Source organism: Salvelinus namaycush, chromosome 26, assembly GCF_016432855.1.
Source record: "Salvelinus namaycush isolate Seneca chromosome 26, SaNama_1.0, whole genome shotgun sequence".
Classification (NCBI taxonomy): domain Eukaryota; kingdom Metazoa; phylum Chordata; class Actinopteri; order Salmoniformes; family Salmonidae; genus Salvelinus; species Salvelinus namaycush.
This window is the reverse complement of record NC_052332.1, coordinates 32,869,958-32,894,373: the sequence shown is the minus strand read 5'-3', so window position 1 is coordinate 32,894,373 and position 24,416 is coordinate 32,869,958. Positions and strand designations below refer to the sequence as shown.

General features: G+C 45.2%; 1 protein-coding gene across 1 annotated transcript in view; it reads right to left on the bottom strand.

The window, feature by feature from the left end:
- The window catches only part of LOC120021085 (ryanodine receptor 1-like), an 81,623-nt gene that overhangs the window by 23,346 nt on the left and 33,861 nt on the right, over positions 1-24,416 (bottom strand). Inside the window, exons 17-48 of the mRNA XM_038964729.1 lie at positions 23,712-23,932; positions 23,419-23,509; positions 23,128-23,268; positions 22,836-22,999; positions 22,466-22,544; positions 22,262-22,351; positions 22,000-22,143; positions 21,804-21,881; positions 21,460-21,535; positions 21,221-21,344; positions 21,019-21,134; positions 20,802-20,869; positions 20,547-20,668; positions 20,223-20,272; positions 19,862-19,922; positions 19,616-19,742; positions 19,400-19,511; positions 19,162-19,243; positions 18,934-19,064; positions 18,299-18,619; positions 17,884-18,124; positions 17,598-17,685; positions 14,423-14,515; positions 11,788-11,802; positions 7,457-7,627; positions 7,266-7,325; positions 5,852-5,986; positions 5,605-5,717; positions 5,223-5,319; positions 5,028-5,128; positions 4,851-4,902; positions 4,676-4,750 (exon numbers count right to left, since the gene is read on the bottom strand). Of these exons, the coding sequence (XP_038820657.1) occupies positions 4,676-4,750; positions 4,851-4,902; positions 5,028-5,128; positions 5,223-5,319; positions 5,605-5,717; positions 5,852-5,986; positions 7,266-7,325; positions 7,457-7,627; positions 11,788-11,802; positions 14,423-14,515; positions 17,598-17,685; positions 17,884-18,124; positions 18,299-18,619; positions 18,934-19,064; positions 19,162-19,243; positions 19,400-19,511; positions 19,616-19,742; positions 19,862-19,922; positions 20,223-20,272; positions 20,547-20,668; positions 20,802-20,869; positions 21,019-21,134; positions 21,221-21,344; positions 21,460-21,535; positions 21,804-21,881; positions 22,000-22,143; positions 22,262-22,351; positions 22,466-22,544; positions 22,836-22,999; positions 23,128-23,268; positions 23,419-23,509; positions 23,712-23,932 (3,639 nt within the window). The remainder of the gene's footprint in view (positions 1-4,675; positions 4,751-4,850; positions 4,903-5,027; positions 5,129-5,222; positions 5,320-5,604; positions 5,718-5,851; positions 5,987-7,265; positions 7,326-7,456; positions 7,628-11,787; positions 11,803-14,422; positions 14,516-17,597; positions 17,686-17,883; positions 18,125-18,298; positions 18,620-18,933; positions 19,065-19,161; positions 19,244-19,399; positions 19,512-19,615; positions 19,743-19,861; positions 19,923-20,222; positions 20,273-20,546; positions 20,669-20,801; positions 20,870-21,018; positions 21,135-21,220; positions 21,345-21,459; positions 21,536-21,803; positions 21,882-21,999; positions 22,144-22,261; positions 22,352-22,465; positions 22,545-22,835; positions 23,000-23,127; positions 23,269-23,418; positions 23,510-23,711; positions 23,933-24,416) is intronic.

Sequence of the window (24,416 nt, the reverse complement as noted above, 5' to 3'; positions counted from 1 at the left end):
TATATTTTAGATTTTAGATTCTTCAAAGTAGCCACCCTTTGCATTGATGACAACTTTGCACACGCTTGGCATTTTCTCAACCAGCTTCATGAGGTAGTCACCTGGAATGCTTTTCCAACAGTCTTGAATGAGTTCCCACATATGCTGAGCACTTGTTGGATGCTTTTCCTTCACTTTTCCTTAATTGAAATGCATTCCAGGTGACTACCTTATGACGCTGGTTGAGAGAATGCCAAGAGTGTGCAAAGCTGTCATCAAGGCAATTTATATATATTAAAATTTGATCTAACCTTTATTTAACAAGGCAAGTCAGTTAAGAACAAATTCTTATTTACCATGGCGGCCTACACCGCTCAAACCCGGATGACGCTGGGCCAATTGTGCGCCGTCCTATGAGACTCCCAATCATGGCCGGTTGTGATACAGCCTGGAATCGAACCAGGGTGTCTGTAGTGACGACTCAAGGACTGAGATGCAGTGCCTTAAACCGCTAATTTGTTCTTAACTGACTTGCCTACTGTAGTTAAATAAAAAATAAATACATTTGTTTAACACTTTTTTGGTTACTACATGATTCCATATGTGTTATTTCATAGTTTGGATGTCTTCACTATTATTCTACAATGTAGAAAATAGTAAAAATAAAGAAAAACCCTGGAATGAGTAGATCTGTCTAAACTTTTGACCTGTACCATATATCTAAAATTGAAATAGTTTCTCATTCTCAGTTTCTACTCTCCATCTCCATTTCTTAGTTGTCCTTTTCCTCTCATTGTATAGGGATAAACTCATTCAAACCTGCATGCTTTATCTGCTTTTTGACTCGTTTTCCACACATTTCATTACTTTCATTCCACCTATCTGTTTCTCTCTCTCACCCATTCTCTCTCCCCAGTTAATTAGTCATGGAGTCGTTACACTACTACTACTGGAGCAAACGTTAGACTACAGCAAACAGCCCCGATGGCCTTGCATGCTGCAGTGCTAGCCGTTGCAAAGAACCATACAGGATCTATTGAATAACCACAGTGTCCCCCTTGGTGTCTTATATCACATATTGAACTTTACACAGCCCTCAGAGTGGAGCAGTTCTGCTCAAATAAATGTTATGACATTTTTATTTTAAAAAGCCCAAACATGTCTGTCACAGAACTACATTTGTAGTGTAAGCTTGCAACATTTTGACAAGTGCAATGTAATGCAATTAAGTATATAGAAGGTATAAAAACTAACAAGATTTGATATTTTAACCAACATTTTCTTTTCAACTAAGACTTAATTAAAACAAAAGTAATACAAATACATATTTAATCAGTTCCCACAAGCATCCCACTCTCCTAACCCACCCAAAGATCCACCCACCCACCCGCGTATGCCTGATTATGGTCTACCCAGTAAGCATGGTGCAGATGTACTTGACATTACTTATGGAGAGTTTCCAATCCAATGGAAACAAGAGGTGTGTTTGGATAAGCCCTCTATCAGGTGTAGTATACAGTATGTCTATCAGTGAATGTGTTGTTGCTGGAACTCTTCTTACACATATTCTTACTGTATGTGTCAGTCTAGGTGTCTGGGAGAGTAGACAGGCTTTCACTGTAGTCTATTGGTCAATACGCTAAGTAAGTATGGAAGGGAACAGCATTGATTAGTAAAACTCAGTTATTAGAGATGAACGTGTTACGCCAGAGTAAGTGGGAGAGCAGTAAGAGAACATGGAACTGACACAGATGGGGGGTCAGAGTTCAGTCAAAGGGTCAGTAGTTGGTTACAATCTGAGAAACAGACAGGATCAGTTCTGTTAGAGATTCCATCTGAATCTACATGAAAGACCATAGGTGGGGTATGGTGGTATGAGCTGGCAGTGATAGACTAGACTTGGGACAATGTGTGGTAGTACACATGTAGCCAACATCATGGCTAATGGCCTCCTACACTCTAAAGGTAACAATTTACAGACGCAGGAGTAATTCCTATTCGTCCAAATATACCACTTACATACAGTGGGGCAAAAAAGTATTTAGTCAGCCACCAATTGTGCAAGTTCTCCCACTTAAAAAGATGAGAGATGCCTGTAATTTTCATCATAGGTACACTTCAACTATGACAGACAAAATGAGAAAACAAATCCAGAAAATCACATTGTAGGATTTTTAATGAATTTATTTGCAAATTATGGTGGAAAATAAGTATTTGGTCAATAACAAAAGTTTATCTCAATACTTTGTTATATACCCTTTGTTGGCAATGACAGAGGTCAAACGTTTTCTGTAAGTCTTCACAAGGTTTTCACACACTGTTGCTGGTATTTTGGCCCATTCCTCCATGCAGATCTCCTCTAGAGCAGTGATGTTTTGGGGCTGTTGCTGGGCAACACGGACTTTCAACTCCCTCCAAAGATTTTCTATGGGGTTGAGATCTGGAGACTGGCTAGGCCACTCCAGGACTTTGAAATGCTTCTTACGAAGCCACTCCTTCGTTGCCCGGGCGGTGTGTTTGGGATCATTGTCATGCTGAAAGACCCAGCCACGTTTCATCTTCAATGCCCTTGCTGATGGAAGGAGGTTTTCACTCAAAATCTCACGATACATGGCCCCATTCATTCTTTCCTTTACACGGATCAGTCGTCCTGGTCCCTTTGCAGAAAAACAGCCCCAAAGCATGATGTTTCCACCCCCATGCTTCACAGTAGGTATGGTGTTCTTTGGATGCAACTCAGCATTCTTTGTCCTCCAAACACGACGAGTTGAGTTTTTACCAAAAAGTTCTATTTTGGTTTCATCTGACCATATGACATTCTCCCAATCTTCTTCTTGATCATCCAAATGCTCTCTAGCAAACTTCAGACGGGCCTGGACATGTACTGGCTTAAGCAGGGGGACACGTCTGGCACTGCAGGATTTGAGTCCCTGGCGGCGTAGTGTGTTACTGATGGTAGGCTTTGTTACTTTGGTCCCAGCTCTCTGCAGGTCATTCACTAGGTCCCCCCGTGTGGTTCAGGGATTTTTGCTCACCGTTCTTGTGATAATTTTGACCCCACGGGGTGAGATTTTGCGTGGAGCCCCAGATTTAGGGAGATTATCAGTGATCTTGTATGTCTTCCATTTCCTAATAATTGCTCCCACAGTTGATTTCTTCAAACCAAGCTGCTTACCTATTGCAGATTCAGTCTTCCCAGCCTGGTGCAGGTCTACAATTTTGTTTCTGGTGTCCTTTGACAGCTCTTTGGTCTTGGCCATAGTGGAGTTTGGAGTGTGACTGTTTGAGGTTTTGGACAGGTGTCTTTTATACTGATAACAAGTTCAAACAGGTGCCATTAATACAGGTAACGAGTGGAGGACAGAGGAGCCTCTTAAAGAAGAAGTTACAGGTCTGTGAGAGCCAGAAATCTTGCTTGTTTGTAGGTGAGCAAATACTTATTTTCCACCATAATTTGCAAATAAATTCATTAAAAATCCTACAATGTGATTTTCTGGAATTTTTTTAGTTGAAGTGTACCTATGATGAAAATTACAGGCCTCTCTCATCTTTCTAAGTGGGAGAACTTGCACAATTGGTGGCTGACTAAATACTTTTTTGCCCCACTGTACATATGGAAAAAATACCGGTATATACACTGAGTGGACAAAACATTAGGAATACCTGCTCTTTCTATGACATAGACTGACCAGGTGAATCCAGATGAAAGCTATGATTCCTTATTGATGTCACTTGTTAAATCCACTTCAATCAATGTAGATGAAGGGAAAGGACAGGTTAAAGAAGGATTTTTCAGCCTTGAGACAATTGAGACATGGATTGTGTATGTGTGTCATTCAGAGGATTTAAGTGCCTTTGAACGGGGTATGGTAGTAGGTGCCAGGCACAGCGGTTTGAATGTGTCAAGAACTGCAACGCTGCTGGAATTTTCACGCTCAACAGTTTCCCGTGTGTATCAAGAATGGTCCACCACCCAAAGGACATCCAGTGAACTTGACAACTGTGGGAAGCATTGGAGTCAACATGGGCCAGCATCCCTGTAGAACGCTTTCGACACTTTGTAGATTCTATCCCCCGGCGAATTGAGGCTGTTCTGAGGGCAAAAAGGTGTGCAACTCAATATTAGGAAGGTGTTCATACAAACTATGGAAATGATTAGATGTATTTCTGTCCAAAATAATAGAGGAGCCATTATATGATTGACAACAGTATTTGACCCATGTAAACACATTCTGCCTGCCAAATTGAAGGAATACTCATCAGTAGAACGTTGTGCTTAGCAGATAGGTCAACGCTTTAGGATGGTCCACATGATTTTGTATGGTCTAGATAAGTTGTATTTTCCAACCACTTTGTGAGTCATGCAACATCTCCAGAATGTTAACCACAACAGCCAGGTACAATCCAGAAACACTTGGAGTGAAGCAAAACACAAAGAAGGAGAACAAGTGACAAACAGATCACATTTAGGAGGAAGCAACACGCATATAAAGGAACAGATAGAAGAGACAAAAGAGGGATGAGAGAGGAGAGAAGAGAGGAGACAGAGAGAGAAGAGAGATAGAGAACAGAGAGATGTGGTTGCAGGCTGATGTGCAGTGGATGATGTGGTCACTCGATGCGTTGAGAGCTACCGCTCCAGTGTCTCCCTGCTCCCCTGCCCCTGGCCGCCCCATACCAGTTCTGTCTGTCGCACCTCAAGGGACATCTCATCCTCAGCCCCTTCCTCCACCTCCTCTCTCCCTTCGTCCTCCTCACCAATGTGGCAGCTCTACAACACACACAGACAAGGTAAAAATAAATTATATACTTTAAATAAATTCATATACAAATAACAATAACATGCTAAAATGTTACATCATAAAACTCACCTTTGCCATAATATCAGCGTATGCCATATATAGGTAATCTGTATCAAGTTTACTGTAACGATGAGAAGAAACAGAGGCTTAGGCAACATGTCAAAAGGTGGAGATGCGTATTTAGTGTTGAATTCAATCCAAAAGCTGCTCAACTAACATGCTTGAGGGAGAAAAGGAGAGTCCCACCTCTTTTCTGTGAGAGCGGTACGGCTGAAATGCAAAATGAGTTGGTGAAGGGGATCTGGCTTGGTCTCCGTCTCTTCCTCTTCTTCCTGCTCCATGGCTTTCTGTGTTTGAGAAAGAGATGTGGGAGTGAAACTATAGGAGGAAACTCGCAGGTCCTGAAATCCTTAAAAGGTGAGTCAAGCATGCAGAGCTTACAGACAAGTCGTCTATCATTCTGTCCTCAAAGGAGTAGCCCTCAGTATGGATCCAGTTGCGTTTGTATCCTTCCAGGAACATATTGGAAGCTCTATGCCTGTGAGGCAGACAGAAAACCATGTTAGTGTCTGTATTGTACTTGTGGCTGTGTGTTACTTACTGCATATGTTTGAATGGGGCGGCAGGTAGCCTAGCATTTTAGAATGTTGGACCAGTAACCGAAAAGTCGCTGGTTCTAATCTCCGAGCAGACTAGGTGAAAAATCTGTCCATGTGCACTTGAGCAAGGCGCTTAACCCTAATTGCTTCTGTAAATCGCTCTGGATAAGAGCGTCTGCTAGATTACTCAAATGTAAATACAAGACTGTAGTAGCGTCTCTAACCTGGGTAGGTTGTAGAGTGGAGTCATCCTAAAGCAGGCTACCACAGCCTTGCGTCTCTGCTTGGAGAGCAGTTTGTGCCACACCATCTTTTTGGATTTGAAGGGGTGCTCCGTCTAAGTGAGATGAGATAATTGAGAGAAACGGCACCACTGACATCATGCCATGTGTGTGAAGTAGGACTATAGGGATACTGTAGGATTATATTGATGTTGTAGTATTGAAGTACTGGGTGTACTACTCTACTCACCACCTCAATGTGATAGAGAACAGCTGACACCTCCTGCACCCTCTTCACCACTTTCTCTGGAGCGTCAGCATCCTCAGCCTTCCCTGCCATCTCCTTATACAGGGACATCTGCCAGCGCATGGACGGGTTCTCCACCTGAACACAACACACTGCAGCTAGAGGAACGCACACTGCAGCCGGGGGAACACACACTGCAGCCGGGGGAACACTCACTGCAGTCGGAGGAACACACAGTGCAGCCGAAGGAACACACACTGCAGCCGGAGGAACACTCACTGCAGCCGGAGGAACACACACTGCAGCCGGAGGAACACACAGTGCAGCCGGAGGAACACACACTGCAGCCGGAGGAACACTCAGTGCAGCCGGAGGAACACACAGTGCAGCCGGAGGAACACACACTGCAGCCGGAGGAACACTCAGTGCAGCCGGAGGAACACACACTGCAGCCGGAGGAACACACACTGCAGCCGGAGGAACACTCAGTGCAGCCGGAGGAACACTCAGTGCAGCCGGAGGAACACACAGTGCAGCCGGAGGAACACACACTGCAGCCGGAGGAACACTCAGTGCAGCCGGAGGAACACACACTGCAGCCGGAGGAACACACAGCGCAGCCGGAGGAACACACACTGCAGCCGGAGGAACACTCAGTGCAGCCGGAGGAACACACAGTGCAGCCGGAGGAACACACATGCAGCCGGAGGAACACTCAGTGCAGCCGGAGGAACACACACTGCAGCCGGAGGAACACTCAGTGCAGCCGGAGGAACACTCAGTGCAGCCGGAGGAACACACAGTGCAGCCGGAGGAACACACACTGCAGCCGGAGGAACACTCAGTGCAGCCGGAGGAACACACACTGCAGCCGGAGGAACACACACTGCAGCCGGAGGAACACTCAGTGCAGCCGGAGGAACACACACTGCAGCCGGAGGAACACTCAGTGCAGCCGGAGGAACACTCAGTGCAGCCGGAGGAACACACACTGCAGCCGGAGGAACACACACTGCAGCCGGAGGAACACACACTGCAGCCGGAGGAACACACAGTGCAGCCGGAGGAACACACAGTGCAGCCGGAGGAACACACAGTGCAGCCGGAGGAACACACACTGCAGCCGGAGGAACACACACTGCAGCCGGAGGAACACACACTGCAGCCGGAAGAACACACACTGCAGCCGGAGGAACACACAGTGCAGCCGGAGGAACACACAGTGCAGCCGGAGGAACACACACTGCAGCCGGAGGAACACACACTGCAGCCGGAGGCACACTCACTGCAGCCGGAGGAACACACACTGCAGCCGGAGGAACACACACTGCAGCCGGAGGAACACACACTGCAGCCGGAGGAACACCACAGGACTTCACCATGTATCACTTTACTGCACCAACCCAGTCCATCTTACCTTGCCTTGAAGATGCAGGTTGTTTTGCAAAAACTCTCTTACTTCCTCATCCGTGTCCCTCTGGAAGAAAAATGTTGTTTAACATTTATTTTGGAACTATTTCTGTGTCTGGATATACAGCCCTATGGGTCTGGCACAAACAACTAGTCATACTACGGCAGAGTTATTTAAGACAGCCGAGGGCAGACTACCAAAGAGTATCGTATCTTGGCCAGGTTGATAAGCTCCTGATCAGCAGGGGAGCACATGTTGAGGCCGATGGGGAGCATCTTTTTCAGGGCAGCCACAATAAGTGACGTCTGCACTGAGTAACGATCTCCCCGTCTTTTCTTCTTGGTACGCTCCACGTCTGAGCCACCAGCCTAAGAACACAAGGAGGGACCAAGCCAAGAACATAAGGAGGGACCAAGGCATCTTCTTCATGCATAAAGCCACAACCAATACATGCATTGAACAACATAGAAATTAACATAGCTTAGTATTGAACAACATATCAATTACCACTGCTTAGCATTGAACAACATATACATTAACACTGCTTAGCATTGAACAACATATACATCAACACTGCCTAGCATTGAACAACATATCAATTAACACTGCTTGGCATTGAACACCATCAATTACCACTGCTTAGCATTGAACCCATGGCACTGATTCGATGGCACAACACTTACAATCACTTACATTTTTCAATAAGAGTCCTGTTCTACCTCTTAACCATGAAAATAATTATTATGAACACTACAATAGAAAAGCAACTACTTCTACATTGTACACTCAGTGGACAGTTCATTAGGTACACCCATATAGTACTGGGTCAGACAGCCTGAAACAGCCTGAATTCTTCAGGGAATGGATTATACAAGGTGTGGTGTTCCTAAGTTGCTCAATTGGTATCAAGGGACCTAACGTGTGCCAGGAAAACATACCCCACATTATTTCACCACCAACCTCTATCGTTAACACCAGGTAGGATGAGGCCATGGACTCATGCTCCTTATGCCAAATCCTGACAGAAACCGGGATTGGTCGGACCAGACGATCTTTTTCCACTCCTAAATTGTCCAGTGTTGGTGATCTTGTGCCCACTGGAGCCACTTCTTCTTGTTTTTAGCTGATAGGAGTGGAACCCGGTGTGGTCGTCTGCTGCAATAGCCCATCTGTGACAAGGACCGACGAGTTGTGCGTTCCGAGATGCCATTCTGCACACCAATGTTGTACTGTGCCATTATTTGACTGTTTGTGGCCCGCCTCCTTCAACCTCTCTCATCAACAAGCTGTTTTCGCCCCCAGGACTGCCGCTGACTGGATGTTTTTCGTTTGTCACACCATTCTTTGTAAACCATAGACACCGTTGTGCGTGAAAAGCCCAGGAGGCTGGCCGTTTCTGAGATAATGGAACTGGCGCACCTGGCACCGATGACAAAACCATGCTCAAAGTCACTTAGGTCACTTGCTTTTCCAATTCTAACGTTCAATCGAACAGTAACTGAATGCCTTGATGCCTGTCTGACTGTTTAATATAGCAAGCCACGGCCACGAGACTGTAGGAGCCAACCATTTTTGTGAATGAAGTGGTGTACCTAATAAACTGGCTACTGAGTGTATATTTACATTACATTAAATAATCTCCATCACGTGTCAAACACATTCCACGGAGGGCTGAGTGTCTGCTGGTTATCACTCCTCCCTTGTACTTGATCGATGAATTAAGGTCACTGATTAGTAAGGAACTCCCCTCACCTGGTTGTCTAGGTCTTAGTAAGGAACTCCCCTCACCTGGTTGTCTAGGTCTTAGTTAAGAACTCCCCTCACCTGGTTGTCTAGGTCTTAGTTAAGAACTCCCCTCACCTGGTTGTCTAGGTCTTAGTAAGGAACTCCCCTCACCTGGTTGTCTAGGTCTTAGTTAAGAACTCTCCTCACCTGGTTGTCTAGGTCTTAGTAAGGAACTCCCCTCACCTGGTTGTCTAGGTCTTAGTAAGGAACTCCCCTCACCTGGTTGTCTAGGTCTTAGTAAGGAACTCTCCTCACCTGGTTGTCTAGGTCTTAGTAAGGAACTCTCCTCACCTGGTTGTCTAAGTCTTAATTGAAAGGAAATCCCAAAAACCAGCAGACACTAGGCCCTCCATGGAATGAGTTTGACATCCTAGATGTACATGACATCTACACATTGTGCAATGTACTAAAAACCATAATGTGCTCTTGTCACATTATTTCCAGCTTGATACCTGCAATCCAGTGGAAATGTGACCATTGCTTCTCATTTCAATGACCTGTTGAGTTACAATGTGTCCCCGTACCTGTTTACCCCTGCTGTAGCTGTCACAAAATACCATTAATTAACAGTTAACACCCTCTAATATCAAGAGCCATGGACTCCTCTCTGAACCCTTCAGTCTTGGTCAGTTTCTTCACATCATCATATTATTCAGTATTTGCTGCAGGTGGACAGGCAATGTACTGATAAAATAACCAAACTGCCCAGAATCAGGGCTACATCTCACCACCATAATGACCTGTTTCTGAACACTTGGCTGGTAAGGGGAGGGGAATGTGAGAATGTAACACTGTATTGAGAAGGACAGGGGTTGGGGAGCACAACTGAAAGGAATCATTCTAATCTGTAGGACAGGAAATCAGTGAAACTGCAGATAAAAACATGCTTACAAACGCATTCCATTCACATGAAAAATCCTGTTGTACAGTATGTTTCTCAGGTGCATTTGGCACCAGCAGCACTAGGTGAATTCATGTGTTACATGGTTTTGGAAAGTAACAAAGCTCCTGTTGAAAACACACACAACTATTAGTTGTAAGTAGCATCATGTTAATAGGAATCTAGATTCAGATCAAGGTGTTAGCAACCAACTAGCAAATCACACAAGTAAACCAAATGTCCATGGGATATACGCCCCACATGGGATAAGTCCCATCGCCCCTGTGCTCTCCTCCCTCTCTCCTGTCTCGTTTCTGTGATGGAACATTATGGTCTGTTGTCTGCCCTCTCTGGCGTCCCCTGCAAACTTGTATGTAGTGTGTGTGTGTGTATTTCTCTGTCTCTCTGTCTGTCTGTGTGTGTATGTGTACACGTGTGTGTCATACAGCAGGCTGAGGTTGGCCCAGGGAGTGAAGATAACAGAGGACCAATGCACAGAACAGGAGAGGATGCAAAGCCCTAGAAACAGAGAATGTGTCATGACTAAATGTCCTGAAGGACAAAGGGAATCTGCAGTTGTGAAAAGTGAGAACAATGTGTTTCAGTGAACTGCTGTATCTATCTCGGAGTATGCCCTTTATGACAGAGAAGTGCATCTATTCCTGGTAAAGTATAATGTGAGCGAGTGGTAGGAGTGTGTCAAAGCCACAGACAAGTCCAGGCAGATTCAACCACTTCTCCAAACCAGTACTTCAATGCAAGGAGTGTGTTATGAATAAGGCTAGTTTAGAGGAAGATGGGTGCAAAGGTTTTAGGGGAGATTTTAGAAGACAGGTTTGATTAAAATAGATTGGGGTGAGGTAGTCACATTGAGTTCATTCTACATAGAGCTTGTTCCAGATACCTTTTTCAGTCCTGTTAAATATAGTATCAGGTCATGGGTTAAAGAAAGGGGACAGGTGTGTGGGTGGAGACTGACTGGAGGATATGATGATGCTAAGCCATGGTCTGACATGGCGGCTACAGGGAGGGAGGAATGAGTGAACGGTGAGCACAGAGAGCAGGACTAACAGCATCCCCTTGTGTAGGGAGCTTGACCACAAACGCTACAGACCAACCAACCTTCAACAGAAAATAAAATAAAAGGAAGGAAAACTCCCACCTAACTAAAATCAACTGGGTGCAAACTCATTGGCAGGATGATGGCACTCTGCTCCCACTGCTGCTTTGGGCAGGCCTGGTGCGGAGCCTAGTGCCACGAGCCCGACTACGGCAGAGTACTTTCATCAAGCGCCTCCAGACTCCCCCCCCCACTGGCAGGTCTGTGGTCCACTAGTGTTATAACAGTATGGTGCATGTCTGCTTTTTCTATCTGCCCTAGTGTGGAGCACTGTGTCTGTCACTCACACACTCTGTCACACAGGTGTGTTTATTCCTGTAATTCTATGCAGTTCAGCAGTAGAAAATGTGATATTAGTCTTCTATCTGAGTGTTAATAGTGTCCACAGTGTTGACGATAGTGTAACTGGATCCAAAACGTATCAGTGATGCATGTAAGTCAATCCAGACAAGCTATTGTGCTCTATTTCTGTGTGTCCAGTTCTTTCCCATTGGTGTTGCAGTAAAGTGCAGAACACGTAGCTAGTTACTGAGTGGACATAGACAGCTGCCTCTACATACAAAGTAGAATTGCCACAAGTTGTGTGTGGGTGCTGGAACGTGCTAGAAATGTGTGTGTGTGTGTGTGTGTGTGTGTGTGTGCGGTGTCCTAGTGTGCCACTGTGCCGGAGGAGTTGATGAAAAGCCCCCCAAAGTGAGGTGCCATGCGGTCAGCACAGCGGTCGTGCAGAAACAAAGTCTAACCTCTGAGTCGTTGCCCTAGAAACCCAGCGTGGACACCGAAAAAGAGGACAAGGGACAGTCAAAGAGAGAACTGTAAACCCTAGAGCTACTCAACCTCTCTACTGACATATACACTGCCTATCTATCTGGTTTGGAGAAGAAGTTTAACCTTTATTTAACTAGGCAAGTCAGTTAAAAACAAATTCTTATTTACAATGACGGCCTACCCCGGACAAACCCGGACGACGCTGGGCCAATTGTGCGCCGCCCTATGGGACTCCCAATCACGGCCGGATGTGATGCAGCCTGGATTTGAACCAGGTACTGCAGTGATGTCTCTTGCACTGAGATGCAGTGTCTTAGACCACTGCGCCACTCGGGAGTGGATAGACAGGTCAAGGCAGGCATGGAAAACAGGGCACAAAGCCGTCATATCAAAATGACATAACATTTTTTTACGCTTTCTAATGTACCATACCTGCTGAAGATGTGGGGGAAATTCTTGTTTGCCTTTACTTTTCGGCTGTTGTCAGTGATACAAGATATATACTTAAGTAACAAGATCTTTCATTTCAGAGTCAGATAAACTTGTGGACACCCATAGACCTCCAGTCATTGTACTAACGCTAGTTAGCATTTGCTTAAACCTATGCAGACATCAAGTACAGTTTTGAAAAAGAACCACCAATTTGTATAGGTAAGATATACTCCACATGGTTAGCTACAATGGGTTAGGAGGATATCCCAAATTAATTGACAACCAAGTATGTAAAATGTTTATTTTTTATTTTTTTTAAAGCAAACGATGCAGGATGTGAGACAAATTGCTGGCTGCATTGTTGCTGTGGTGTAAATGATGACAATGTATGATAGATGTTTCAGTAATTCATAGTATACCCAAATCTGCTGACATCAGTCTAACATAAGGCTCTCCAACCGTGTTCACGGAAAGCTAAAACCTACAGGATGGTAGCGCTCCAGCAACAGAGTTGGAGAGCCCTGGCTAACATACCACAACATTTAAACACTGAAGGTACAGTTGAAGTCGGAAGTTTACATACACTTAGGTTGGAGTCATTAAAACTCGTTTTTCAACCACTCCACACATTTCTTGTTAACAAACTATAGTTTTGGTAAGTCGGTTAGGACATCTAATTTGTGCATGATTATTTCACTTATAATTCACTGTATCACAATTCCAGTGGGTCAGAAGTTTACATACACTAAGTTGACTGTGCCTTTAAACAGCTCGGAAAAGTCCAGAAAATTATGTCATGGCTGTAGAACCTTCTGATAGGCTAATTGACATAATTTAAGTGGATTGTGGATGTATTTCAAGGCCTACCTTCAAATCAGTGCCTATTTGCTTGACATCATGGGACAATCAAAATAAATCAGCCAAGACCTCAGAAAAATAATTGTAGACCTCCACAAGTCTGGTTCATCCTTGGGAGAGATTTCCAAATGCCTGAAGGTACCACGTTCATCTGTACAAACAATAGTGCGCAAGTATAAACACCATTGGACCACGCAGCCGTCATACTGCTCAGGAAGGAGACGCGTTCTGTCTCCTAGAGATGAACGTACTTTGGTGTGAAAAGGGCAAATCAATCCCAGAACAACAGCAAAGGACCTTGTGAAGATGCTGGAAGAAACAGGTACAAAAGTATCAATATCCACAGTAAAACGAGTCCTATATCGACATAACCTGAAAGGCTGCTCAGTAAGGAAGAAGCCACTGCTCCAAAGCCGCCATAAAAAAGCCAGACTATGGTTTGCATCTGCACGTGGGGACAAAGATCGTACTTTTTGGAGAAATGTCCTCTGGTCTGATGAAACAAAAATAGAACTGTTTGGCCATCGTTATGTTTGGAGGAAAAAGGGGGAGGCTTGCAAGCCGAAGAACACCATCCCAACCGTGAAGCACGGGGGTGGCAGCATCATGTTATGGGGGTGCTTTGCTGTAGGAGGGACTGGTACACACAAAATAGATGGCATCATGAGGTAGGAAAATTAGGTGGATATATTGAAGCAACATCTCAAGACATCAGTCAGGAAGTTAAAGCTTGGTCGCAAATGGGTCTTTCAAATGGACAATGACCCCAAGCATACTTCCAAAGTTGTGGCAAAATGGCTTAAGGACAACAAAGTCAAGGTATTGGAGTGGCCATCACAAAACCCTGACCTCAATCCTATAGACAATTTGTGGGCAGAACTGAAAAAGTGTGTGTGAGCAAGGAGGCCTACAAACCTGACTCTGTTACACCAGCTGTCAGGAGGAATGGGCCAAAATTCACCCAACTTATTGTGGGAAGCTTGTGGAAGGCTACCCAAAACGTTTGACCCAAGTTAAACAATTTAAAGGTAATGCTACCAAATACTAATTGAGTGTATGTAAACTTCTGACCCACTAGGAATGTGATGAAAGAAATAAAAGCTGAAATAAATAATTATCTCTACTATTATTCTGACATTTCACATTCTTAAAATAAAGTGGTGATCCTAACTGACCTAACACAGGGAATTTTTACTAGGATTAAATGTCAGGAATTGTGAAAAACTGAGTTTAAATGTATTTGGCTAAGCTGTATGTAAACTTCCGACTTCAACTGTAAATTAATGGCTTTTTAACCCCAGATGGTCTGTATTGGCTCACCGTGCTCATCTTGCTCTTGCTGTCAGCAGTGAGGAAAGACATGTTATTAATCTCATTCATCACCACAAAGTTCTGCTCTTCTCGCTTGAAGTTCTACAGAGACACAAGATAGAGAGAGAAATGTCATCAGATCAAATCGAAGTTTATAGGTTGCGTACACAGATTTGACACAGAGAGGTGACATGACCTGTTCATCCAGAAGAGGCGCTTCTAGTGGCCGGGGACTTTAATTCAGGCAAACTTAAATCAGTTTTACCACATTTTTACCAGCATGTCACATGTGCAACCAGAGGGTAAAAAATTCTAGACCACCTTTACTCCACACACAGAGATGCATACAAAGCTCTCCCCAGCCCTCCATTTGGCAAATCTGACCATAATTCTATCCTCCTGGTTTCTGCTTACAAGCAAAAACGAAAGCAGGAAGTACCAGTGACTCAATACAGAAGTGGTCAGATGACGCGGATGCTACGCTACAGGACTGTTTTGCTAGCACAGGCTGGAATATGTTCTGGGATTCATCCAACGGCATTGAAGAGTTTTCCACCTCAGTCATCGGCTTCATCAATAAGTGCATCGATGACGTCATCCCCAAAGTGACTGTACGTACATACCCCAACCAGAAGCCATGGATTACAGGCAACATCTGCATCGAGCTAAAGGCTAGAGCTGCCGCTTTCAAGGAGTGGGACACTAATCCGGACCCTTATAAGAAATCCCACTATGCCCTCAGACGAACCATCAAACAAGCAAAGCGCCAATACAGGATTAAGATTGAATCCTACTACACCGGCTCTGACGCTCGTCGGATGTGGCAGGGCTTGAAAACTATTACGGACTACAAAGGGAAACCCAGACGCGAGCTGCCAAGTGACGCGAGCTTACCAGACGAGCTAAATGCCTTTTATGCTCGCATCGAGGCAAGCAACACTGAAGCATGCACAAGAGCACCAGCTGTTCTGGATGACTGTGTGATAACGCTATCAGTAGCCGATGTGAGAAAGAACTTTAAACAGGTCAACATTCACAAAGCCGTGGGGCCGGACGGATTTCCAGGACGTGTACTCAAAGCATGCGCGGACCAACTGGCTGTCACGCCCTGATCTGTTTCACCTGTCTTTGTGATTGTCTCCACCCACCTCCAGGTGTCTCCTGTTTTCCCCATTAGTCCCTGGTGTATTTATCCCTGTGTTTCCTGTCTCTCTGTGCCAGTTCATCTTGTTTTGCCAAGTCAACCAGCGTTTCTACTAGCTCCTATTTTTACCAGTCTGTTTTTTCCTAGCCCTCCTGGTTTTGACCTGTGCCTGTCCTGACACCGAATCCGTCTGCCTGACCACCCTGCCTGTCCTGACCTCGAGCCTGCCTATCCCCTGGTACTGTTTGGACTCTGACCTGGTTTATGAACTATCGCCTGTCCTCGACCTGCATTTTGCCTACCCCAATTGGCATAATAAATATCGGCGCTCAACCATCTGCATCCTGTGTCTGCATTTGGGTCTTGCATTGTGCCCTTAAACTGGCAAGTGTCTTCACTGACATTTTCAACCTCTCTCTGACCGAATCTGTAATACCTACATGTTTCAAGCAGACCACCAAAGTCGCTGTGGCCAAGGAAGCGAAGGTAACCTGCCTAAATGATTACCGCCCCGTAGCACTCACGTCAGTAGCCATGAAGTGCTTTGAAAGGCTGGTCATGGCTCACATCAACAGCATCCTCCCTGGACACCCTAGACCCACTCCAATTTGCATACTACCCCAAACGATCCACAGATGACGCAATCTCAATTGCACTCCACACTGCCCTTTCCCACCTGGACAAAACGAACACCTATATGAGAATGCTGTTCATTGACTACAGCTCAGCGTTCAACACCATAGTGCCCTCAAAGCTCATCACTAAGCTAAGAACCCTGGGACTAAACACCTCCCTCTGCAACTGGATCCTGGACTTCCTGACGTGCCGCCCCCAGTTGGTAAGGGTAGGTAACAACATGTCTGCCACGCTGATCCTCAACACTGGGGCACATCAGGGGTGTGTACTTAGTCTCCTCCTGTACTCCCTGTTCACCCACGACTGCATGGCCAAATACGACTCCAACACCATCATTAAGTTTGCTAACGACACAACAGTGGTAGGCCTGATCACCAACAGCCTATAGGGAGGAGGTCAGAGAACTGGCAGTGTGGTGCCAGGACAACAACCTCCCCCTTAATGTTAGCAAAACAATGGAGCTGATCGTGGACTACAGGAAAAGGCGGGCCGAGCTGGCCCCCAATAACATCGACGGGGCTGTAGTGGAGCTGGTCGAGAGTTTCAAGTTCCTTGGTGTCCACATCACCAACGAACTATGATGGTCCAAACAGACCAAGACAGTCGTGAAGAGGGTATGACAGAACCTCCCCCCCCCCCCCAGGAGACTGAAAAGATTTGGCATGGGTCCTCAGATCCCCAAGAAGTTCTACAGCTGCACCATCGAGAGCATCCTGACTGGTTGCATCACCGCCTGGTATGGCAACTGCTCGGCATCTGACCGTAAGGCGCTACAGAGGGTAGTGTGTACGGCCCAGTACATCAATGGGGCCAAGTTTCCTGCCATCCAGGACCTGTATAATAGGCGGTGTCAGAGGAAATCCCATAAAATTTTCAGAGACTCCAGTCACCCAAGTCATAGACTGTTTTCTCTGCTACCACAAGGCAAGCGGTACCGGAGCGGCAAGTCTAGGATCAAAAGGCTCCTTAACAGCTTCTACCCCCAAGCCATAAGACTGCTGAACAGTTAATCAAATGGCTACCAGGACTATTTACATTGCCCCCCCCATTTGTTTTGTACACTGCTGCTACTGGCTGTTTACTATCTATGCATAGTCACTTCACCCCTACCTACATGTACAAATTACCTCGACTAACGTGTACCTCCGCACACTGACTCGGTACACCCTGTGTATAGCCTCGTTATTCTTATGTTATTGTGTTACTTTTTATTATTTTTTATTATTTTAATTAGTAAATATTTTCTTAACAATATTTCTTGAACTGCACTGTTGATTAAGGGCTTGTAAGTAAGCATTTCACTGTAAGGTCTACACTTGTTGTATGTGGCGCATGTGACAAATAAAGTTTGATTTGATTTGATTTGAGAGAAACAGTTGTCATCTTTCAGGGGTTTACACTCACATGAGATTTGGACCAGAATATGAAGACCTCTCCAACCATTCTGAAGAGCTCCTCTGCATCTGGGTCTGGGCATGTCAACCACCTTGCCCTGCAAATGGAGGACATCTCTTTGAGGTACTACTTATGGAGACCATCAATACAACAACAAACATGTATGCAAAGACAACTGGCAGGGGGAATGGTTTCTGACATACAGTACTGTTAGACAGGATACTGGATATGAAAGGATGTACTACATATCTACAGAAAAAACATGAGCAGCCACTAGTTTGCCTGTGTACTGTACCTGTTATTGTCCACATAGCGGATGAGGAGAGGGTAGAGGGCGTACAGGTCCCTGCAGAGCACAGCAAACTCCTCCCTGATGGTGCCGTCCTCCTCGTCCCCCTCGGCCTTCCCCTCCATACGCAGGTGGTCCTCCTCTGCCACCACCTTCCCTGTCCTCTTCTTCAGCTTCTCCATGGTAGGGATGAAATGGGACTTGAGCATCTCTGGCTTGGCCCTGCTCACAATAGGCTGGGAGAAGACTAGGGATGGAAGAGGAGTGGTGATGGTGAGTTGGCAAGAAAACACACACACACACACACACACACACACACACACACACACACACACACACACACACACACACACACACACACACACACACACACACACACACACAGGTACATTAGACATGTAAAGCATTGTGGCAACCTCACCAGCCAGCCTCTTCATCCAGGAGGCCTCGTCAATTCCCAGGTTGTTGACGACGATCTTCATGATGCTGCCCAGCAGCTGGTTGAGCTGCTCAGAGGTGACGTCGGTGCAGATCTGGCCCTCCAGCTCAGGGAAGTTCTCTACTCCTCTTTCCCACCAGCGGGGCAGGTAGTTACACAGCATGGGCAGAGTTATCTCGATCACATGGGGCATCTCTGTGTAACGGGCACCTGACTCTGCCAAGTCCCCGATCTCTTTCAATAGAACGTCTAGCTCTGGTATGTCCTGGCATAACTCCTGGACCTCATTGGGCAGACCAAGGACTATGGACATCAAGACACAGAGACAGAGAGAGGCCGAGAGGCCGAGAGAGAGACAGACAGACAGACAGACAGACAGACAGACAGACAGACAGACAGACAGACAGACAGACAGACAGACAGACAGACAAAGAGAGAGAAACAGAGAGAAACAGAGAAACAGAGAGAAACAGAGAGAAACAGAGAGAAACAGAGAAAGAGAGAGAGGCAGAGAGAGAGAGGAAAAAAAAAGAGAAGATGAGAAAGAGTGTTGAGGAACTTGAATACAAGTTCTGAGTGGACAGAGAACAAATCACAAGCATTAGCTGGACACTCACTGGCTCTTTCTCTGGGGGTCTTGGTGGTGTAAACAGAGAAGGAGTTGTACTCATTGAGATGGGGCTCCAGGTAGGCCACAGGCATAGCAGCCGCCAAATGGGCCAGACACTCCCCCAGGGCTGGCCTCTGCCTGGACAAGGGAAGACAAGGGCAGTCAAACTCACAGATGATCAGGTTTGTATTGCTGTACTGTTCACAAAGATAAACAGAGCCAGATCCAGACTCACCTCTCCACATGAGGGTTCTTGACAGTACCCAGGGAGTAGATGGCGCACATGATGCGGTAACACGACATCTGGAGGTCATCCACTGACCACCACAAACACACACACACACACACACACAAAAACACGAACATACACGGTTAACACAGTCCACAAGACATGCACATTTTTCACAATTCTGAGAGTAAGTAAACTGGAATGATGTGTCATCACATGAATGCCGTGATGACACATGACTCACAAATGACATCATCTCCAAACTGGTGCTGAGAGATGTGGTCGAACAGGGAGGTGAGGACTGGGAGCAGAGCAATGGTGGTGTAGTTGATGTTCTGGGACACGCCTTTCACCTGCTGTAGAGGGACCACACAGTAAAACATGGTGAACAAGATTGAAAGACAATACTTCTGGAATAGTTCCATTCCTACCTGTTCTCTTATAGACACTTTGCTCTTACCTGGTTGCCTTTAGACACCTTTCCCAGTTTGAGGTTCTCCACCATCTTCTCTATATCATCAGCTGCACCCTCAAAGAATGACCTGAGCCCTGCCTTCACGATTTCAGGCCCAGACTTCATCACCGTCCTGAGGAATACAGAGCAGGGAAGGAACAGAGGAAGGCTATGAGAAAACCTGAGATGACACATTTGATCCATTACCGTCGTATTTGGATTGTGAACACATTTCAGAGAAGTGAAGATTACCTTGCGTCGAGAGATCGTGCCAGAATGTGAAGACAGTTGACAATAGCAGGGGCGTCATTTCCTATACAGGATAGACAAAGTCACCTAGATATAATGAAGACTGGCAACATCAAGATAAATTATTTTGGATTTACAGTACCAGGTAGAAAAACCTTCAATGCAAGTACATTAGTTCAAATGACATCAACTCAAATCAGCATGAGAAGGGGAGAAAGCCAAGCACAGGTAATCAGAGTCAGAGGTGGACGAACAGCGGACAGTGAATAGAGATACAGTGGGGAGGGTCAAACACAAGTTAGACAGAAACAGAGCAGGAATGACGGGACAGAACTAAATCATCAGGACAAAGACGATTTCTTACCAAAGAGAGAAACTCTGTGTCTCACCAGAGCAGCCATTTTACAGAAGATGCTACAGCGACACCCAATAGAAAGGAGAGAGGAAACGCAGAGGAAGGTAAAGATTGATGAAAGGTAATGAATGATGAAAGGTAATGAATGATGAAAGGTAATGAATGATGAAAGGTAATGAATGATGAAAGGTAAGAGGAAAAAGGTGAAATTACAGCACAGGTTCCAAAAGAGAGACTTGACATGATGAGTAGAGATATATGAAAGTGGCGAAAGCCAACTAACTAAACTGAGGTGTAGCAATACACATGTAATACAGTGTGTGACAGAGTTACCTGGCAATCATCTCTTTCTCCTTGTTAGAGGAATGTCCTCCAGTTCCCAGGACTTTGGCCGGTGTGGACAGGAAGTACAGACAGTGGTTTTTAAAGTACTGATTGATCAGGGGCAACAGGATCTGAGACAAACACAGTTCATCATCATCATCATCATATATTCTTATACCCCTGCAGTAAACATTTAACAGCTGGATCAAATGCCATCTCTCCTCCTCTCTAGATAGGCCTGTTTCAAAGTGATTCTGCTCTCACCTTTGCAAAGAATTTGATCTCCTGCTCATGAGGCGACTTCTCCACTCTGCCACTGCTCACCACAGCCTCTGAATGAAACCCACAAGACAACATTATGGAGTATTGTTATCGTGTTAAATGTCAACATTGACTCTACACTGATTCAATCAGTTGCTCAATAACAAAGCACTATTTCATTGGTTATCATCATCCACCCTCCTCCCAGAGCCCACTCTACCAAGATGAGCTATGAACTCCTGGGCGATCTCCATCCACTTCAACAGCTTCTGCAGGAAACCATAAGCAAAGCGCTTCTCGATAGATGAGATGTCTGACTCCATGTCTTTCATTCCCCTGGAGAAAGCATTCAAAAGCATGACTTATCAATACATATTCAGTTGCTTCTTCAACTTGATACCTTCAATGACTTTTCCTTTTACCTGGTGACTGCAAATCCATTGATTTGAAGGAATTTAAGAAGCTCATGAGCCTTTTCCCTGTCTCGTGCCTTTTCCTTTGCTGTCAGGGTGTCATAGGGTACAAGCAAAGGGTGGGAGCCTCCTCCTACACACAGTCAAAACACACACAAAGTTCCCATTAACTTTTTTTTAAAGAAAAAGGTGACTGGCAATTCTGTAGGCAATATCCTCTTTGTTTTCTGAACAGAATGACCTCTGACCTTTGGACTGCAGCTCCATCTTCTTCTTGCGACCCCAGGTATTGTGATAGTTCTCTGCAAGCTGTTCTGCCATGGACTGGGGAAAGGAGAAATTATGAAAACATTGATCACATTACAGTTTGTAAAGTAATTGAGAGGGATGGGTAGCCTAGTGGTTAGAGCGTTGGACTAGTAACCGGAAGGTTGCAAGATCGAATCCCTGAGCTGACAAGGTAAAAATCTGTCGTTCTGCCCCTGAACAAGGCAGTTAACCCACTGTTCCTAGGCCGTCATTGAAAATAAGAATTTGTTCTTAACTGACTTGCCTAGTTGAATAAAGATAAAATACTTTAGTGCCATCATACCTGCAGCTCTCTTGACAGTGCCATGTGGGAGATCTCAATCGGTTGGGGACTGTAGCCATGGCTGGGGTCGTATGTTGCCTGAAATACACACATTTATTTATACTGTTTTTATTATCTCTGTCCACAGAGATCCTATTAAATCTCAAATGTAATTTTATGGGTTATTCATCCTTTCCTATCGTCCTTTTCTCTGTACCTGTGCAGTCTGAGAGATTTTCCGAGCCGCCTTCTTTTGCTCAGTCTTGGCTTCCTCTCCTTCCCTCATTTGATCCAGAGTCCACTCCCACGCAATTATAGCCTTCATGGACTCTTTGATGGGCCAACGGTAGATCTCTTTGTCCTACAAGGGAAGAGATCATTACAGACAGAGGGAATCAGAGAGCAGCAATGGTAACAATCTGTGGTTGTTGACAGAAAAGACTATGCATTGTAAGAAAATGATCAACTGTGCCTCTTACCTTCTCTGAGAATGTTTTGTACGGTCGGAGCATGGGGTGAGTTTTAGAATCTTCATCCAACATCTCTCCATATGTCCAGTTGTTCTGAATCTGCAGGTGAGCAGACATACAACATTATTGTTTAAAACACCATACATTGTACAATTTGCTGTACAACTGATACACAAACGTTTATTGTTGCCTTTGGTAGTTTTTTTTACTGACCTTTTCAAAAGCCCACTTGTCATGTGTGTATTCAGCATATTTGTTGATGAAACCATCCAATCTCTCAGGGATGATAGTACTACAACACAAAACATCGACTTGAGTACACCATAGACATAACTTCCTACACAGTAGCTAAAAGCAGAGGATACTGCAAAATATTCATGAAAATATCAACACTTTCCATTGATACTGTATCTTATCTAAATTGTTTGTGTTTTCTCAAGGCCTTCCTCCTATCGGTTTACTCTCCCTTCATCTCTCCCTCTTCATCTCCCTCTTCTCTCCTTCATCTCACCCCCTCATCTCGCCCTCTCTTCTGTCCATAATTTTCTCTCTCATCTCACTCTCTCCCATTCAAGGGTCTCACTTTGTGGTCTCCACTGGTTTGGGATCAAAGTTTCCCTCTGCATCCACCGAGACTTTCTTCTCAGTCTTGGAGGAGTAGCTGGCATCTACATAATCTGGAGGAATGGCACCAGAAATGGCACATATGCACGGCATGGCAATTTTGAACAGCTCAGCATCAAATTTCTGAAACCAGAACCAGATGACATAGTGAAATATTTCTACAATGATCTATCAACGTTTTCTTTTTTTATTGGAGCCAAACATTTCCTGGTGACTAAGGTATCTCTGATTGATCAGTGTAATAGTGTAACCTTGTGGGCCAGGGACTCAAAGATGCCCCAGAACAGTTTGCGGGTGAGATGCAGCTCCTCCTCTGATGACACTCCAAAGTTGCCCCAGCCGTTGGGCAGGCAATAGTACTTCCAACAACGCTCATAGTGATTGGTCAAAAGCTGCAGCCAACAAAAGAACATTATGAGATCAGTGAGATGATGCATACTAACATCTGGATGATACGTACATTATCTTGATACGGCTATCTTCATTCCTTTGTTTTGATTCTATAAAGGTTTGATTGTCTAATGTTTAAGTCATGTCCATACCTTAAGTGGCATTTTGGCATATTCATTGAGAATTGGTACATCAAATACCAGCCTTCTCAACAGGTGTTGTAACATGGATGGCCGTAGATTTCTAAGAAATAGACACAAATAAATAAGCGCACGTAAATACATTATCAAGCATGGTTAAACACCTCACTAAAAGTTCACTGTACAAACAGTTTAGGGAAGAGAACATGTCATGTCCAGGAGACATTAAATTATAGAGGACAATTCTACTGACACAATGCAGAAAGATAGACTTCAGATAACAGCTCATGGTAAGTCCAACTCACTTGCACAAAGCCATGAGACACTCCTCAATGACATCTCTCTGGGCCTTAGTGAAGGCTCGTCCGCGGGAGAGACGGTAGATGGTGTGCAGCATGGAGTCGATCATGATGGCCCGGTGGTCTGTGCCGGCAAACAGGAAGGCACACTTGGTGATGAGGGGCAGCACGGCCAGAGAGAGGTAGCGGTTCAGAGCCAGGGCCATCTCTGTGGTGCAGAAAGCCGCCTAGTGGGGAGAGATCCATTTAAACCAGGGATGGGCAACTTTGTTGGGCGTGGGGGCCACAAAACAAATTGCAGGTCTGCGTACCCACATCCTTACCCACACAGGCAGTCAAAGCCAGCCCTAGCATTTTTGGGTCACTAAGTGAAATGTTGTTGCCCCCCATTCCCCCACTGGGAAAACATTTTAGAGGCCCCCCCTTTTGAAAGCATTTTTGAGGTTTTAGAGTTAATTTCCTTCAATTCTACACATTTTGCGAAGGGGAAGAGAGAAACGTTTTTTATTTTACAGCTAATTTCCTACAGCTCTGATCGAGAGTGACTAACAAAATCAACGGGGGCCCCCAGGTCAGTAATTCCATCATGATTACTACAAGTTTAGATAGTCTAGCGGCCAGCTAACTTACCAAACTAAACATGTTTTGCTGAGATGGGCTAATTGAGTGACTGCCAGTGACTGACATAACAAGAGAAAAACTGCTGATACA